The following is a 19,804-nucleotide window of genomic DNA, read 5'->3' on the forward strand; positions in this document are numbered from 1 at the left end:
ACCCATCGTTTTTTGACTTCCACAACATAGATGCATTAATCACTATCATTTAAATACACCGATCAGCCACAACATTAAAACCACCTGCCTAATTTTGTGTAGGTCCCCCTCGTGCCACCAAAACTGTGCCAACCTGCATCTCAGAAAAGCATTCAGAGATGATATTCTTACCAAAATTATACAGAGTGGTTATCTGAGTTACCGTAGACGGTCAGTTTGAACCAATCTGGCTATTCTCTGTTGACCTCTCTCATCAACAAGGCATTTTCCATCCAAAGACCTGCCGCTCACTGGATGTTTTTGGCTTTTGGCAGCATTTGGAGTAAACTCTAGAGACTGTTGTGTGTGAAAATCCCAGAAGATCAACAGTTACAGGAATACTCAAACCAGCTTATCTGACAGCAACAATCATCCATGTGATTATAATCAGACAATCACGTGAATGCAGTGCATAAAATCATTCAGATATGGTTCAGGAGCTTCAGTTAATGTTCACAGATGACAGTCCGATGTTTATACAGAGAGGCCTAGAAAACTAAAATAAAAAATGAATAAATCAGTTAAATAAATTTTTTGTAGCAAATAGCACAGTGGGGGTCATTCATTAATTGCATGATTTTGATTTAGTGAATAGCATTGCTTTTTTATGCTTTGGACTTGACTGGTCTGAAATGAAGAGGTGAAGTCCAGTCTGGACATAAACAGAAAACAACAAACTCTTAACATACTTGCTTCATGCCTGTTACTTCACCTAATATCACTTTAAAACAAAACAATATGGACTACTGAAGAATTTGAGATGCATGCAGTATGTCCAAGCTTTGAGCTCTGATCTAGATGAAGGTAGAATAAATCATACAGGGTTCCCCTTTATCTAATATGATAAATTCATCATCTCATCTACCTCTATCTTGACCTGTTTTCCTCTATCATTTCTCAGTTACATTCTGTGTATTTGTCAAAGCCATATTCTTCTTCATGATAATCATTTAAATAAAGACGTATCATTAAAATATGTGAACTCAGTCTCTGAAAATGATCACATGAACACCGGCAGTGAATATGTGGTTGAATGCAGTGGCCCCAAAATGTATCTTGAAAATTAAACCAAAATATATGAAGTTTATGGCATTGGATAGAAACTGTTAAAGGGATAGTTCACCAAAAAATTTAAATTCACTCATCCTTTACTCACCCTCATGCCATCCCAGATGTGTATGACCTTCTTTCTTCTGCAGAACACAAATGAAGATTTTTAGAGGAATATCTCAGCTCTGTAGGTCCAAACAATGCAAGTGAATGGTGCTCAGACCTTTGAAGCTCCAAACAGGCATCATAAAATAATCCACACGACCCCAGTGGTTAAATCCATATCTTCTGAAGCGATCTGATAAGTATGGATGAGCTTCAAAGGTCTGGTCACCATTCACTTGCATTGTTTGGACCTACAGAGCTGACATATTCTTCTAAAAATCTTTATTTGTGTTCTGCAGAAGAAAGAAGGTCATACACATCTGGGATGGCATGAGGGTGAGTAAATTATGAGAGAATTTTGGGTAAACTGTCTCTTTAAACTAAGTGGCATCTATTATCTAACTTTCTTAATAATTGTTAATTTTTGCAATGAAAATACGATTTTCTTGTGGCTGTATGAATTTAATGTCCTTCAATTTCACACATGTGCCCTTGCAGAGGAACCACATGTAGTTCAGCACATTAACGATGGATATGTTCCACTTATGTTTGGCAACCAAAGTATTTTCCTTTTGTTCTAATAAGTTATCATTTAAAACCTAACAAATGTATTTTTATGAAATGGTTTACTTGAAAAGTGTGCTCGTGCTACCTTTCTTTAAAATTATGTGTCTAAATACATTTCGGGGCACCTTTATACAGTTCAAGAGTATCTTTTCAACATTTCTTGCCTAGGAGGTTAATGTGTCCGTTTTTAAAAGGACATATTCGATACATGAGAAAAGAAGAACTGTTATAACATTTTTGAAAATGCATCTCAAATGTTTTGCTATCACTCATGTTGTAACTTCTGTCACAATCATCAATCCTAAGTGTTGTTACAACAGCTTTTCGTCATATTCATATGCTTCCCACTGCAAAACTAGTCTATGCAATGGAAGAGACTGAGTTTACTGTGGAACAGCAGACAGTTTCTAACATTACATTAGGAGCAAGAAAAAAAAAGATGTTTTTGCATAAAGCAAACTGTGATGAAAAAATGTATACAGTATTTCCATTGAAATCCCAATAAGAGCAACAAGGTATGACAATCAGGGGCCCCACCATAATAAAAACAAGCAAGTACAACCCCCCAATATTTATACTATCGGCGATAACACAAAGAGTCTACTTTTATTTGACCATTTATTTTTGGTTATATCATGTAACATGTCATATATAGCTCTTGAAACTTGAAACTAAGTTTCAAGTTTTAGATGAATGCCGTCCTCAGTTCTGTGCCTTAAACACCGGATCGTATGCTATATTCCAATAGCATCCATCTAGACTCCACTTGTTCTCTGAACCTGAAGGAGAGGATCTTAGATGCTCTTGAGGACTGTTTTGGATTATTCATAATCTCCAGTCCAGCCGTCTATACTTTACTAGGGCTGACTTTAGTTGTGCTCTTATAACCATAAAGGAATGTAGCGCCGATAACCAGCAGCGCACCCAGGAAGAACACCCTGCAAAAGAACACACTGGTTATTCTCAGGAAATGTGTTAGAAAATTAGATAAAGACTGTAAGAGAAACCTACTTCTCTTTTAACTGTGTGGTCAAAAAATGCTTATGCCACTCCACTTACGTCAGAATAGTCAAACCAGTCATTTAAATGGAGGACAGAAGTGAGGGACATAGGCTAATTCTGCTTAAATAATTAAATAAATACAATATTTAAGAAGATTTTAGATATTTTAATTTCAATAAAAGCTAAATTTAAGTAGAATTTGTTTTTTTATTCTCTATAAACTGTTAAAATTGAATGGTGAAGGGCATATGCTGATCTGATGATAAACAAACATTTAAAAATACAATTAATGTTTTATATAAATATTTCATATTAAAATCAAAAGAGTTAAGGAATATTTCGGTTTAATACAAGTTAAGCACAATCAACAGCATTTGTGGCGTAAAATTGATTAACACAAAACAAATATTTGGAGTCCTCCTTTGTTTATTTACAACAAAGCAAAACTGTGCTACAGCAAGTCACTTATATTGGAAGTGAATGGGGCAAATACATTAAGCAAAATAACACATTACACGTTTTAACATGATTTTAGTGTTATAAAATCAGGGATTTACCACCATTATAGCATTCACCAGATTGCAGGGTTTACCGGCATTACGTTGTCATGATAAAGTTATAAAATGGATTACTTTACACAGAGAAGTTTAGTAAGCTGTTTTAACAGACTAAAATCACATTAACATGTTAAGTGTATATTTTTAATGGATATTTCCCCCAGAAATGAAAATTCACTGATCATTTATTCACCGTCATGCCATCCCAGATGTGTATGACTTTCTGTCTGCTGCTGAACACAAATTAGGATTTTTAGAAAAATATCTCAGTTCTGTAGATCCATACAATGCAAGTGAATGGTGATCAGACTTTTATAACTCCAAAAATCACATAAATTAATCATAAAAGTAATCTAAAAGACTGCAGTGTCCATAATAATAAATATAATAAATGTGGATGAGAAACAGAACAATATTTATGTCCTTTTTTACTCTAAATCTCCACTTTAACTTTCACTTTCAATTTTAAAAGTGAATGTGGAGATTTAAACAAAAAGGACTTCAATTTTGATATTTTTCTCACCCACATTTATTATATTGCTTAGATATGGATTTAACCACTGCAGTCTTATGGATTACTTCTATGTTTCCTTAATGTGATTTTTGGAGTTATAAAGTCTGATCACCATTCACTTGCATTGTATGGATCTACAGAACTGAGATATTTTTCTAAAAATCCTAAATTGTGTTCAGCAGCAGACAGAAAGTCATACACATCTGGGATGGCATGAGATTAAGTAAATGATGAGAGATTTTTAATTTTGGGTGAACTATTCCTTTAATGTTTATGGACTGGCCCCATTGACTCCCATTGTCTTGCTTAACTTGTATTTAACTCAGAACATTCATGTCTATCAAATAATGTGACTAACTTCATTATCTTGTTAATTATATCAGTAGTTAATTATAACAGTAGTAAGTAATGGGAGCATATACTGTATAGCACAGTTGCCTCCAAATGATCCAAGTATAATCATTAAAGTTTTGGAACTACTGTATAATTGATAGAATACCTGGTAGGGTCAAAATCCTGCAACCAAAAATAGGAGATGATGGTGGAGAGAATGATTGAGATAGATGTGGCAAACCCTTTCAGGATGTTATCTGCATACTTGATCACAGCTGCAATGACCAACCCACCCAAAGCCTGTACGATGTGTTCAACACAAAACAGATAAAAACCACGTGACATGCAGGTCTTTGTTGGTATTGTGATGTTCTGAATAGGAAATGTCAAATGTACCTGAAGAGCTACCACTGCCCAAGTCAGAGTGTTGTACCCTTGAAAGAGTCCATTCTCCAGCACTCTTTCACCATCATACACACACACTCCCACAATCCCAAATATGATTCCAAACACACCTGAGAATAAAGAGGGTAAAAAGGATGAGGAAATAAATATGAAACTGTAGATTAAGTGAGCTGTACAGGGAGCATTTTCTTTTTTTAACCAAAAAGGTATTCCTGTTAAGGAATAAATTCAAAGCTAGGTTTTTAAGTGGCATTTGTCTTTGCAAAAATTGCCACTGCATTTCTATGTGGTCGCTAAAGTGTTCTGGGTGATTTGAATGCATTGATATGTGGTTGGAAATGTATTGTTAGTCCAGTAATAATATATTAGGGCTGTCAATTTAATGCATCAATTCAGTGTAATTAATTATTTAAAACATAAAACTGAAAAAAACTTTTTTTGCAATTAATCATGCCACTCGGACTGTAATAAGGTAAGTTTCCTACCATCGGAGCAATTCAAGCTTGAAGTACAACCTTAATGTATTTACGAATCTTAGCCATAAGGGGGCAATAAGCGCAACACCAGATCTATAGGTAAATATAATGTCTGCTGAAAACTACAGTAGAAAGTACAAGCAACATTTATAGAAATATTTCTGACCTAGCTGGATGTTACGGACCCAAACACTCTGTTTGGTCTCTTTGAGGATCTTTTCGAAATAGACGCCAGCAAATCCACTGGAGAAGCAGGCCACCAACACAGCCAGAAGTCCCACTAACTGAGAGCTTGCAGTAAAATCCTTCTGCTGGGTGCCTGACACAGCATCAGTCGGCCACTGTCCGGTCATGTCAAACACAAACACAGACAGAGTCATACAATGAGACTACAGCTGCTTTCAAAAACGAAGTTAGCTGCCTACATAGGCAACATTTTAAGGCATGCAAACACAAAAGCTGTTCCAAAAGTAAGACAGTATAATTATGCAGCCTTATAAGATCTTGTCAGATGGTCAGGATGAGAAACGAGATGCTAAACCAACTGAGCACCAGAATGGTCATGCAGTGAGACCAGCTATACAATTTTAAACCAGCTAAGACAGCACACCACCTTAGGCTGGTTTAAATACAAATATACTTATAATTCATTCAAAACATTCCTAAAAATATTGAGAAAAAAAAATCTATATCAATTTTATAAAAAATATTGATGTAATTAATTCAATCCAATTAAAAATGGGATATTTTACTACTATATTTTCTACTCAATATTTGTGTGTGCTTTAAATGTTTATACTTATTAGATAAATGTGTCAGTAGCTTAGCAACATGCTTGCACTTAACTCTACTGAAATCAATTGAATTAAAGGGATAGTTCACCCAAAAATGAAAACTATCTCATTATTTACTCACACTCATGATATTCCAGATGTGTACGGCTTTCTTTCTTCACCTGAACACATTTCATGAAAACTAGAAAAATATCTCAGCTCAGTAGGTCCTTAAAAGGCAAGTAGATGGTGATCAGACCTTTGAAGCTCCAAAAAGAACAAATAATGAGCGGAAACATCCTCCATAAGACTCCAGATGTTAAATGAATGTCTTCTAAATCGATACGATTGCTTTTGGTGTGAAAAAGATAAATATTTAAGTGCTTTTTAACTATAAATCATTGCTTCTGGTCAGCAGCTGATTGTGCATTCACAAGAGTGCGGAGTTCACGTGGTCTCTCATGTGACGTATTCGTGTTGGCATGTTAAGGACGTAATCTCACGCTCTCCTCACGGTTGAGACATCCAGGATAAGCACACAAATGCACCATTGTGAAAAACACACAGGTACAAATACAGATCTAAACCAAAAAAAGTGTTTGTATAGCGTTCCTCCTGCTCAGTTGTAAACAGCACTGCTCTGGGTGTCACACATGCATCAGTTCTCACGTCACAAGCGCATACAGTTGCTGACCAGAAGTGATGCTTTGTAGTTAAAAAGTACTGACATATTGATCTTTTTTGCACCAAAATTGATTGTTTTGCTTTATAAGACATTCATTTAACTATGGAGTCGTATGGATGACGTTTATGCTGACTGTCTGTGAGTTTTTGGAGCTTCAAATGTCTGATCACCATCCACTGAGGACCTTCTGAGCTAAGATATTTATCTATTTATCCTCAAATGTGTTCAGCAGAAGAAAGAAAGTCATTCACACCTGCGATGTCATGAGGGTGAGTAAATTATGAGAGAATTTTCATTTTTGGGTGAACTATCCCTGTAAGTCTACTGGGGTTTTCAAGTGCTTAACAATATTATACAACGCACGACATGCTGCCGATGTAGACATTTCAAGTAGGTAACTTGAGATTCCATTTCAGTGCTGCTTTAGAAGGCAGCTGCCTATGTAGGCTGTAGACAGCAAGGGCACTCACTAGGTTTAGATTTCAGAACAAAGCCTAGGATTCAGAACATTGAAACACTGTTTTATTTGGTGCTGTATTGCAATGACTAAAGATCTGGACTTGAAACTGGAAAGTCATAGGTGTTACAAGGAGTGATCAATAGAAATGACTGTTGTGCCCTAGAGCAATGAACTTCAATGCTGTTTTTCAGGTATCTACTGTTCCAAAAGAAACATACACAGAAACAGGAAACTGTTGGTTGATCAGGAAAGTTCAACTTTGACAAAAACGTGAACAATGCCATTACATTATAGCAGACTGGTTCTTGTAAAATCAAAGGTTTCAGGGAAAGGCAACCAGGGTTGTACCGCCAGCATTACAACAATTACAACTCCATGAAGCAGTCAAAATGTTCTTAATTAAAACTAACACAGAATATTTTTTTTTTTTTCGTTAACTGAAATAAAATTAAAAACAAACATATTTGGATAAACTGAAACTACACTAAAATACATTTTCATGACACAAAAACTAAAAAGATTCAAATAAAAATGACCAAGAATTTATTTATTTTTCATACACAGTAGTATACCACTTACATAGTACATTATAAAACTACATACAACTTGGCTTCATTAAATATGAAAATGCCGCTAGATCGTGATAACGCGAGACAGCTTCGATAAGTTTAACGTTGTTAAACATTTGATATCATATGATATTATTTAGTGCATTCACTTTGGATACCCATAAATACTCAAACTAATATAAAAGCTAAATACTGAAAAACTAAAACAAAACTAAAACTAGAAAACACCTACATTAAATCTAAAACTGTCATGGGGTGAAAACTAAAGAAAACGAAACTAAATTGAAATTGACAAATTGGAGAAAAAATAAATAAAAACAATAATAAATAAATGTAAGAATAATAATAAAAAGCAGTTCTAGTTTATCCTATGCTTACCTGGACAAGTGCAATGCCAGTCATCAGAATGACTAGAGAAATCCACTGGTAAATGTTGAGACTTTTACCCAACATGGACACAGAGAAAAGGGCTGTTGTGAGAATTTTCAGCTGATAAGTAACCTGGTGAATGCAAAAGACATTTAAACAAGGTATAAAAATCAAAGAAACAATCACATAACTCTATTACCAGGGGTGCCCAATACGTCGATGCGATCTACCAGCATTACCTTTGCGATCGACTGGTAGATCGCGACAAAATGTAAATGTACTTTCGTTAAATTTTAATAAAAATAAATATAATGTCTTTCCTTCTTTTAGTTTCTGTCTGACTTGAACTTGACGAGTAAATTTTGACCAGGTGAGGTTTTGTTTATTCAGTTGCCATGACAACTATTATCCACAACTATTGAGGTGCAGTCATGAGTCTGAGTCTCTGGAGACTTCGCGAAGGAAGTAGAAAGAACGACAACACACAGTCGGTCTGTATTCAATCTACTCAATGTTTATTAGAGCAAGCATGTCATTTATATTTTCATGAGACAATAAGCAGCCAATGGGAAAGCAGTAACAAGGCCTAGGATCAAGGGGGAGAAAATGGGTGTAGAGGCCATATACAGATGCTCCAGCCGTGATAACTTATGGTTGACCTTGTTGGACGGGTGTGACCTTAATCAGATCACAGAAATGAGTGGTGGTGGTGTAGTGGTCTAAGCACATAACTGGTAATCAGAATTACACTGGTTTGAACCCCACAGCCACCACCATTGTGTCCTTGAGCAAGGCACTTAACTCCAGGTTGCTCCGGGGGGGATTGTCCCTGTAATAAGGGCTCTGTAAGTCGCTTTGGATAAAAGCGTCTGCCAAATGCATAAATGTAATGTAAATGTAAGTATGCGGAACATGATTTAGCAGTTGCTAAATATATTGGCTCACTATCGTGCGCACTGCAGCCTGCATCTGGTGTCAACAGATCATACATGGAAGGCCAGAAACACATACACAGAGCAGAACAGCATGTACAATTTCATATTTCTCACAGAGACTCTATATGATTCAAGAGCAGGCCCACATGGAGACTCTATATGATTCAAGAGCAGGCCCACATGGAGACTCTATATGATTCACTGGGCCCACAGAATTCCAAACATATTCTGCAGATGATCATTCACAAAATTCTACACATACCCTTGAGATCCCTTTATCTTTATCTACCCTTTATCTGGTCTCACCTGATAAGTGGCTGCGTCAAGATTTGACAGAGCCAGGTACAGTAGGTTGTTCTGCAATGTGTAGATGCCTGAAGGGATGGCCAACTTCAACGTCACCTGCAACTTGTTCACTATTTCCTCCTTCAACACCTGATTCAAGCCACGAATACTGAAATCTATGAGCCACATGCAACACTGCACATTATAATAAAAACAGAGAGCCAATGAAGGGAGACACAAAAACATTAAATTAACTCTTTTGAATGTTTGGTGAATTAAAGTAAATTAGTAATCAAATTTAATGTGCAATGAAAAGTGAAAATTACATTTTAATGAAGATATTCAAAACAGAGTAGAGTATGTTGAATACAAACAGTATACTTCAAACCAGTATACTGTTAAAAACAAAAACAAACAAAAAAAACTCTTTGATTCAGTCATGGACAGTGGTTCCACATGTTTGAAATTAGTTTACTTAAATTAAAATTCCCATGTAATTTTAACTTAAATACTTCAAGTAGAGGGAACCTAACCGAATCAAGTAAACCCAACTAAATTTAACATGTCAAAATAATTCAAATGAAACTCTTTTAGTGATATGCCATGTAGTGACCGGAAATGTTAGCATGTGAAACACATGCTGGTGGGAAGCTCTACTGAGTGCTGCATGGTCACTGTATGCTATAATTTGCACAGAAATTGCTCAATGGATAAAGAAATAGGTAGAATACTCAAAGGCTCAAGCTCCACTCTTCACCATGATGGAAACCCCCAAAACTACAACATAACAGAAATTCTTATAAATCTCAACATTACACATTAAACACTTACAAGTCTCCTCCTTTATATTTATCTATATTAACTTTTCCTGTCAAGTCCCTCTTGCAAAGCATGCTGGCAACTAAAAATCCTTTGCCCAGTTTCAGTAAACCAAACTAAAAATATTTATGTTGTCACATGCAAATGGATTAAGTAAAGGTGACAAGACACTTTTCTAGTTAAATCAACTCAATTAATTTAAGTTCCTTTGGTTACATAATTTTTTTATAATAAAAATACATGGGATAATTGAGTAAACCTGATGATAATTAAAGTATTTTTATTTATTTTTTTGTGTGAGCAACAGATAATGTATGAATCTACCAGGATGGCGCATCGTGTTTGTTAGCTCAAATCAATTTCAGTAATTGAACTGGAATTTAACAGGCACTCTCAATTCTCGATATAGAAAAAGGGACACAGGAGAAAACTCCGTGACTAAAGCCCCCTATACACTGTAGGATTTTTACAGTCCTTTAAGATTGTTGCTTGTCAGACTGTACGATGCACATCGTAGCAGACTGTTGTCCCAATCATAACGATCAGTGAACGTGACTCACATTACGGGAGCGTTGTGGAATAGAAGTGAAACTTTTGAGTGAAAAGATTTGCCCGCCCCGGAGGAGCATTTTTTTTTTCCTGAAAGTCAGGAGATCATCATTTCCATTGTTCCAATACCACTCCATCATGAACATTGGCTAACAGATAAAAAGAAAGATGGATTTTGTCAAATAGGCCTATAATAAGACAATACAGAAAATTACAGATGATAAGAATGAACGTGAGTGCGGGAGGTACCCTACAGTAATCATTAGCTACCACAAGCAAATATATATTGTGGAAATTGTAAAAATGCCACCTCGCTGGCCCAATGGCGGAATCCAGCGGAGTGGTGAAGGTATCTGCACATTCGTCTTTTCTGCCAGACGTGTGGTTTTGGCATCTTAAACTAGTTTGTTTTAGTTAAGACCGAATCTGACTCAATTAATAATTTTATCTGACTCCAATTATATTACACCTAGAATTTAGTTATTATTGATCATCAATTGAGATCTTCTCTAGATTTGGTTACTTGATTATTCTAGTTCATTCTATACTTTTAATTGCACTCGTTCATTCGCAATCCTGTCACTTAGTGTCTCGTGCTGGCCGTGTACATGGATCCAATGGTCACAAACTTTAGCCAGATGTAAACGACTAATACTAAAAAGAATGATTACTACAGCAGCTTATCCATTTCGAATTAGTGGCTTAGTTTCTATAGAACTGTATAGACTTAATTCATGTAATATTATATCTAGACAGAGGTAAATGCAGGCCGACCAACATACTATTACCCAAATATTAGCTTTGTTTAGTGATATAGTTTCCTATTACACATGACTAGAATAATATTAGCATTAAACAGGGGTCATGACAAATGCTATTGGAACGGGTCGATCAATATTACATTGATAAGTACTAGCTGGCTCACAGATTTGTGGTAACAGGAATATAACTTAATCTACTAAAGCCAATCATTTCAGATTAAGTCAGAATAGAATCAAATTTAACAATTTATTAGTCAGGTAAATATGTATCAAGCCAATTACATGATTAATCAATTCAGAAATAATCAATACAAAACATCTAATCCTTAAAGATGAATCTTAAGAGTAACAGATGCATACCGGACTTCAGCAAAATATGTAGTGCAAGCACCACAGGGATATCGGTCTACAGAAATTTCCAATGATCAATGTGTTACATTTCCTTAAATACCCAAACCAGAGAAAACAAACAAAGGGAATTTGGGAGTGGTTAGCTTTGGAAGTACTGGGGTCATATATTTGACCCCAGCACTCCATTCTTAAATTGTATTATAGACCTTTTAAATGATACCAAATATTCCCAGTTGCATTATTTGTATACATCAGATATTATATTTTTTTACATATAGATTTTAGGCGAGTTTGATGTGATTCTGAGCTGAAGGGGAACAAAGGAGGAGGTGTAGAGAATGGGACAGATTTGGAAGAGCAACAATGAGAAGTGAATTTGCAATCTTCACTCAGTACCCCACTGGTGGTACCTCAGGAAGAGATGATAACTGTGAGAAAGTTTATTTGTTGATTTTACATTAGCTCTTTGTCTTCCTGGGGAGTTTTGTCTTTGAATGCAAACACCTTGGCACCACGCCTTACAAAATAAAAAGACTTGTGGCATGAAAAATGAAAAAACTTCTCCGTTCACACTGGGGGAAACTAAAAAGGTGGGTTCTAGTACGTCTTCTCTTTTAGATTAGTAACCTAGGCCAGGTAAAATCTCAAAAACTCAAATAGACTGATAATATATCGCGCTTGCAAATTCCCTATGGATAACACACAAACACGACATAGATTCCTATAATTGTATCCAACTGTATTTGCTGATTTGGATTAAAATGTCCCACTTATACATATAAATTGTTCAAACTTTTTTTTTTATTTTTTTTTAAATCAAATTAATTATAAAAACAAATCATATGAAGCTTAATTGAAGTTTCCAGATGTTTAAAGTAAATTTATTAAAAGTAAAATAAAGTAAAACAGTAATTATAATAGCGTTGTAAAGAAAATGCAAGAAAAATGTAAAGAAAAAAACGAGCATTTATTTTCTTTTTTAATTTATTTTCATTTTGTAAGCCCTGTATTTATTTAATTCAGGGAATAATGCTTTCATATTGCTGAAGTGTGGATTTCTCAAAGTATTTTCAGCTTATTTATTTATTAAAACTTTTTATACAAAAGGAATAGAAGAAAAAACATTGAAAGTGCTTGAGTAGAGTGATAACTGGGCACAAATGTTGCTATACTTTCCAAGTCAATTGGGGTGCGAGAGAGGAGGGGACTTTCTCATCTGTCCGTCGCAATAGCAGTCACACTATACGAATGCAATACTAAATACCTGACACTGCCAGAAGTTAGTCTAGAGCAGAAGTGGAGAGGGGTTCTGGCACTGTGTGCCTCTGGATCAGGTCCCCAGACCCCCCACCCCCACCCCCACGCGTTCGAAGCCTCACTCCCCCTATCTCATAGGATTAATATGCTCCTTGGCCCCGGTGAGGGCTGGAGCAGTCAGAGGAAAGCTCCGTTGAGCCTGACCCAACCCATTCCCTCTTATAACTAGGACACAGTACTTTAATTACAACAATTCATACTATACCAATCCTGCTGATTCCAACATTTCAATACAAAATACTCAATCATACACAAACTTACACGCATGGTAATGTCCATTCTAGCACACACACACACACACACACACACACACACACACACACACACACACACACACACACAGCCTTCCTTCTCTACCCTCTTGGTAATCTATCCAAAAAACAACAACAAAAAAAAGGGCGCTATTTAAAAAAAAAATATTTTTATTGTCCTGTCAATTATTTGTTTTATGTTGAATGTGTGAAAGAAATAATAAAAATTATTTAAAAAAAAATTAAAAAAAAGAAGTTAGTCGGAGGCTAAAGATCATCGCAAAGGCTATTAATCAGCCATCTGTGAACATGTCACACTGAATGTTGTAAAATTGCTGATTTTGCCCAACGGCGACAGAAATCCTTTAGGATTCCAGAATTTTTTCTCAGATGGCTGAATCATGGCCAAAATCATACAGTGTGCACTGGGCTTGAGATTGGATTAAAATCCGATTCCAGCACTTTTTATGCTTACATGGTGCAAGTGGCGGTTCTAGAGGGAGGGCCCCTCTGACAGAAGCCTAGCCCCCCATCGCTCATGGTACCTGTCCGGACCCCCTGTGAAAAAATCCTGGCACCGCCCATGCTTGGTGCACATCAAATTCAGCTTATGAGTTCAATAAAATGAATGCAAAAAGAAAAATCTACAATAAACATGCCAGTTATAGGACAGTGTACTATACTCACTGTGATCTTTGAATACGAGCAGCAAGCATGCAACAATCTTCAGAACTTCAGCAGACACAACGGCAGAAGATGGCAGGTAGCGCGGCCCCTCTGAATACAGCGTCCGAGAATAACGCATGGTCAGCACCAATGAGGTAGTCTGCAGTACCAGCACCCCCAGAGAAACATACTTTAGTCGCACTGAGGTGGATGACATGGGGATACCCGATACTTCAGCTGATACAGAGACAGGGTTCAGGGACAAGTGTTCCTGTTTAGACTGAGAGAGAGAGAGTAAAGAAAAGTGATTAACAGCCTGATATCTTTGCTTAAAGATTCTTATTCTTATCCCTCAGAGACACAAGTATAGCACTGATGATGTATTTTATTATTTCCTCTCTTAACGTGTTCTTAGGAAGACACTGAGGGGTGGTTAAATATATAGATTTTCATACATAATATTTACTTATACGCAAGAGCATCGATATCTACCTGTTTGAACTGAGTACAAACATAGAATTACTCAATATTTTCAAGTTCACACTTGAACTAACTTATTCAATGTAGAAAGTGCTTAATCTTTTCTGCTATATTTACTTCACCACATAAACAAACATTTAAAAATCATTGTAGAAATGAACTGTTTAATGGGAAAATGTATAAATGGGTCAACTATACAGTACATAAGTGTCCAAGATAATGAAATGGATAAATCTTTTAAAAATCTAGTTAAAATCCCATGAGCCTTTATCTTAGAAATGTGAAATTTGTATTTTATGCATATTTTCTTGCATTTTCGTGTGCCGGTTCCGCTAGCGGCTGGAACACCTTCTGGACAATCTACACATTTTATGTGTTTAATCCGCTCATTGGCTGGTTTTATAGATTATTTCATATTATGTCATTCTATCTCACAAAATTTGTATAGAAGCACCAGACTTGAGCATTCCGACGGAGAAGTTTAGAGGGATGGACAGCAGTTGGCGCTGTCATACACCAGGTTAATGTGCACGTTTTTCTTTTTTCGGTTTGGGAAAAAGTTTGGGATTTGATTGTTGCTCTAATGTTGGAATGTGTTTTGACACACAATCTATATTTTCTAATATGTTAAAATGTCAAATGTTAATATGAGTGGATTTTCTCTCCCGACATGGAATGTGAATGGGTTGGGGCAACCCATAAAAAGAAGGAAGGCTATTTATTTTCTTAAACGAAAGAAATGTGATATAGCGTTTCTTCAAGAAATGCATCTTTCCCCGCAGGAAGCTGAAACATTTGGTAAGATATGGGGTGGACATGTTTTCTTTAGTGCTGGCTCAAGTATGTGCAGGGGAGTCATTACATTGATAAGTAAACATCTACAAATCAAATGTCTCAAACAGATTAATGATAATCTCCACTTTAACTTTCAAAAAAAAAAAAAAGCGTAACAAAATGGACTTATATTTTGATCTGTTTCTCACCCACATGTACATGGATTTAACCACTGGAGTCCTATGGATTACTTTTATGTTTCCTTTGTGATTTTTGGAGCTACAAAGTTCTGATCAGAGCTGAGAAAAATATTTGTATTCTGCTGAAGAAAGTCATACACATCTGGGATGCCATGAGGGTGAGGATAAGATAAGATCATTTTCATTTTTGGGTGAACTATCCCTTTAAATATATTTTTGACAAATATTCTGAATTTTAAAAGTACAAATATTCAATGCAGTCTCTCCATAAATATGAAGTTATAAAAACTGCATGCATGAAAATTATACAAGTTTAAAAGAGTATAAAATTATTTATAGCATAAAACACTGCATGAAACTGCAATCAGGTTCCCAAACTGAAAAATCAAATACATGGAAATATTAAATCTGACCAGACAAACCCATAATCCTTCACTAATTCATCTATATTAGTGTTCACAATCTTCCAAGCCATCAGAGAGCATTAAACATTGTTGAGAGATACCGTTTCACACCCCAAGGAAGATTAGACATCACAAAACTCATGTCAATGTTTCATTGTTTCTCTGTTCCATACTCATTATAAAGAAATCTATGGCCATACCCATGAGAAAATGCACAGATGTGTATGCACTCACGTGAAATAATCATTCATATATCACACAAGGAGAACCTTCATGCCTTCATAAAACCTCCCCCACCACTGAAAGTTTCCAAGACGAAAATTCACACTCACCATTTTAAACATCATCAGAGCAGTGTCAATGCTGAGTGTATGAGTTGTATTCTGTCCATCTGACCACCTTTTTCTCAGAGGACACCCTTTCAGCTGCAGATAATGCAAGAAAGCATACATCAGCCTCCTGAAAAATCCAAAACTCACAAACGAGCCACTCCCAGAGACTTTACCGGATGGTAGGAGGATGTGATATGGTATTGTAATCCTATTTAACAAGCAAAACTGCCCTTGTAAAGAAAGAGTATTTACACATTGCTAGCTACTCATGACAAATGGAGCCTGAAGGTCATTCACTAAAAGAGAACATTTTAATTTGACAGCTTTACATGAACACAAATATGACTTATACTGGGCAAATATGGGAAGTGTGGGTGTGATTCAGAAAGATGAGAGAGAGTAAAATGAGTGCAGGATTGTCAGAGGTGGGGTGCAGAGCACGCTTAGAGCACACAGGATGCTTTATGCCGCTATGGGCTGCTGTTGGGGGGGGCGAACTACACAATTCTCCTCTGTGTACGGGCAGAACTTAACAGCTCCTGTCTATTGAGATGGCACTCTTTGCCCTACACCAACCGAGTCCATGTCCTGTCCTGCCAGAACACCACAGGGGGTCTAGTGCTCGACGAATATGCACTCATCACTGGATGATGTCCATATATGGCCATCATTCTTCATTACTACGATCTTATATTTGAGCTTCTTCAAATTAAATGCTTATTTAAGAATAGTGAAAGAGTTCCCATGTATGCTGGACACTTGTTGACTAACTTATCCATTTCAAAACACTTTTACTGTGAAGTAACATTTTATATGGTAATTAATATGTAGGATCAGTTCATATTTGTCATCAAAACTAATTTCAAGGATTTAGGCTTAAAAGGTTTTTAAGATCATGAGAAACAAAAATTTAGTAATGCCACATCTTACTGTGAATTCAGCGACATTAGTTCTAAAGTTCTTCTGCTGAAATCAGTCTGTGCATACCGAAATTTGAAACACTGCCCCCAGTGGCTGAAGCTGGAAGTGTTGCTGAATGTATGGGCACGTATGAGCTCCAGTTTCCAGTTGAAATGTCCACAAAGTAGCATCAAAAGAGAGTTAAGTGAGATGTTTTCAGCTGTATTACAGTGAAGAAGAATGCATATTTTATTCACTCTACTTATCTAAGTATTCACCCCAACCCTAAACCTAATTGTCACTGGAGAAATGTTGTAATCTTAGAGGGAAATATCAAAATCTGAATCGTGCTTATCATCGTTTATGTGAACGCTATTACTTCCAAGCTATTACGCAATTAAGGCATGATCACATTTAATTTATCCCATTGAAATTCCACAGGGTTAAATAGTCTTCTCAATGCGAGTCCGCATGATTGTGAATTTTATGTGAATTTCCCCTCTGGGATTTCAACAGTTAAACTTCCCAAAACACTTTCATGTGAACTGAGAGCATGATTCTGATGGAGCACATGTAACATGCTCAATCCACTGGTGTACATCCCAACAGGTTTGGCCACATAACTAATTAACAGATAATAACTGCCTGTACGGAAACCAAACAAGGTCTTTATTTCGACTGCACCACAGGAACGTACATGTGAGATCTAGGTTGGTACAGCATTTTTGATTGAGTGAAATCCCATCTTTGTCTGATAATTGCTACTATAATTGCTACGAACTACCAGGTTTTGAGTCATAAGTCCAACTGCCCTAAAGTGTGTTTTCGCTAGCAGAGGTTTAGTATGTTGGATTTAAGCCTCTTGATTAAAACTATACTAGGATGTCTCATATGATATGATGTTAGACACAAGTGAACACAGTATCTGCACTGAGTTAGACTAAAGGATTCAACTGTATCATGAAAGTAGATGTGTGTGTGTGTGTGTGTGTGTGTGTGTGTGTGTGTGTGTGTGTGTGCGTGCGTGCGTGCGTGTGTGTGTGTGTGTGTCATAATTGTTTCACTGTAAATTTGAATGAAACGCATATAAGCATTTAATGATAGGTTTCCATTGCGAAAACTTACCCAAAACAGGTGATGATTGCACAAACGTTCAATATGTGCCCACTGAAGTGTAGCCTATCTTTTTTCCTGGGCAATACTGGCGGGAAGGGAAAAAAAACGATGAATGTGTATGTACAGAAACTGTTTTTCACAAAGAAACCTACCTTGAGAAACATGCAGAGTAAAACGTGTGACAACTAGCCCCGGTCTCCTTTGTCATATAATCGTGATTTTATGAATACTCTATTTATTCATTCATTTACTGTAGAGAAATTCGATTATAGACATTAGATTACAGTGAATTGTCTCAACACCTCAGAGCTGCCCCCTACACATCATTTCTGGGCATCATGTAGACACCTCGCTATGTTTTGTGGCACATCCTGTCAAGTCTTCTCTCTCTGTAACATTTTAAGGTGTGTGGAAGTGTAAACTTTACCTGTGATGGTGTCCGCAGTGAGTGTTCGTCAGAGAAACAGCAGATCTGCTCCAGGAACTCATGCCTTTCTGCGCATGAAATAAAACACGACCACATTTCAACTCATCGCACAAACGAAACTATGTTTGACACTCAAGTTTTCTGTCGTACCAGTTTCCTTCAACTTGTGGGATGACGGCGCGAAACGCTTATAGTGACATCTAGCGACAAGGTTTATTATTATTTCTTTAGTTTACTTGACATAAGTGTTTAAATGGAGAGATTCTGACCCAGAAATGAAAAACTGTCTCATCATTTACTCACTCTGGTGCCATCCCAGATCTGTATGACTTTCTTTCTTCTGCTGAACCCAAAAGAATATTTTTAGAAGAATATTTCATCTCTGTAGGTCCTTATAATGCAAGTGAATGTTGACTATAACTGTGAAGCTCTAAAAAGCACATAAAGGCAGCATAAAAGTAATCCATATGACTCCAGTGGTTTAATCCATGTCTTCAGAAGTGGTATGATAGGTGTGGGTGAAAAACAGATCATTTCAGAAACAGATTTTCACTAAAGTGAAAGTGAACGTATAGATTTACGGTAGAAAAAAGTATGTAAAGCACATAAAATATGTATCTGTTTCTGAAGGTTTTATATTTCTTGTCTTACAGAAAAGTGAGAAATACACTGTCAACTGTTAATCCAACCTTGTTGCCTTTTAATTATAATGATGTATCTGACTCCATATATTATTCAATCAATTCAATTCTGCTTTAAATTGAATAAAATGACCTGAAATATTCTCAGATCCAAGGGTTTCTACAGTATGTGATTACGATCAGTTCACTGTACTTAGCAATATTGCAGAAAGGGCTTTGACAAAACAAAATGATCTACATTACTGCTGCCTGGCTTCAAATTTAAGCTTCCTCCTCCATGGAAATGAACAAATGTTTAATTTCACTTTCACAAATACTTATTTTATTTATTTATTTATTTGATAAATGGGTGATTCTGTAACTAAAAGCACTTGGTGTGATTTTTATTATTATTTTTTATTTTTTTTTTTCAGTATAAAATATAATAAAATAAAATAACAAATCTAAAACTGAATTTCTTGACATTCCATCTCTCCGAAATAATGTAGACTTATTTTCCACACCACACGGAAAAGTCTGAAATAGTAAAAAAAAACTTCCTTTTCTCGTTTCAGAAAAGGAAGTAGGACACTAAGTAGGACACTAGTGACAGGACACATTGAATGCATGAGGTGTATCCTGCGTGGGGACTCACAACCCACGCATATTTACCTGTAAATATGATGTTCAAACGCAAGAAATGTTAATTCCCA

The 19,804-nt window shown here is 36.2% G+C and overlaps 1 protein-coding gene across 1 annotated transcript; it reads right to left on the bottom strand.

The window, feature by feature from the left end:
* Positions 1-1,550: 1,550 nt before the first annotated feature.
* Positions 1,551-18,615, bottom strand: LOC127645842 (UDP-N-acetylglucosamine transporter-like). The gene is made up of 10 exons (XM_052129519.1): positions 18,472-18,615; positions 18,054-18,129; positions 16,029-16,121; positions 13,860-14,118; positions 9,146-9,300; positions 7,914-8,036; positions 5,215-5,389; positions 4,564-4,682; positions 4,334-4,467; positions 1,551-2,699 (listed from the first exon to the last, which is right to left on the bottom strand). Exons 3-10 carry the CDS (start codon positions 16,041-16,043, stop codon positions 2,609-2,611), a joined length of 1,071 nt encoding a protein of 356 aa, XP_051985479.1. The 5' UTR covers positions 16,044-16,121; positions 18,054-18,129; positions 18,472-18,615; the 3' UTR covers positions 1,551-2,608.
* Positions 18,616-19,804: the final 1,189 nt, after the last annotated feature.

This window comes from Xyrauchen texanus, chromosome 6 (assembly GCF_025860055.1).
Source record: "Xyrauchen texanus isolate HMW12.3.18 chromosome 6, RBS_HiC_50CHRs, whole genome shotgun sequence".
In the NCBI taxonomy this organism is placed as follows: domain Eukaryota; kingdom Metazoa; phylum Chordata; class Actinopteri; order Cypriniformes; family Catostomidae; genus Xyrauchen; species Xyrauchen texanus.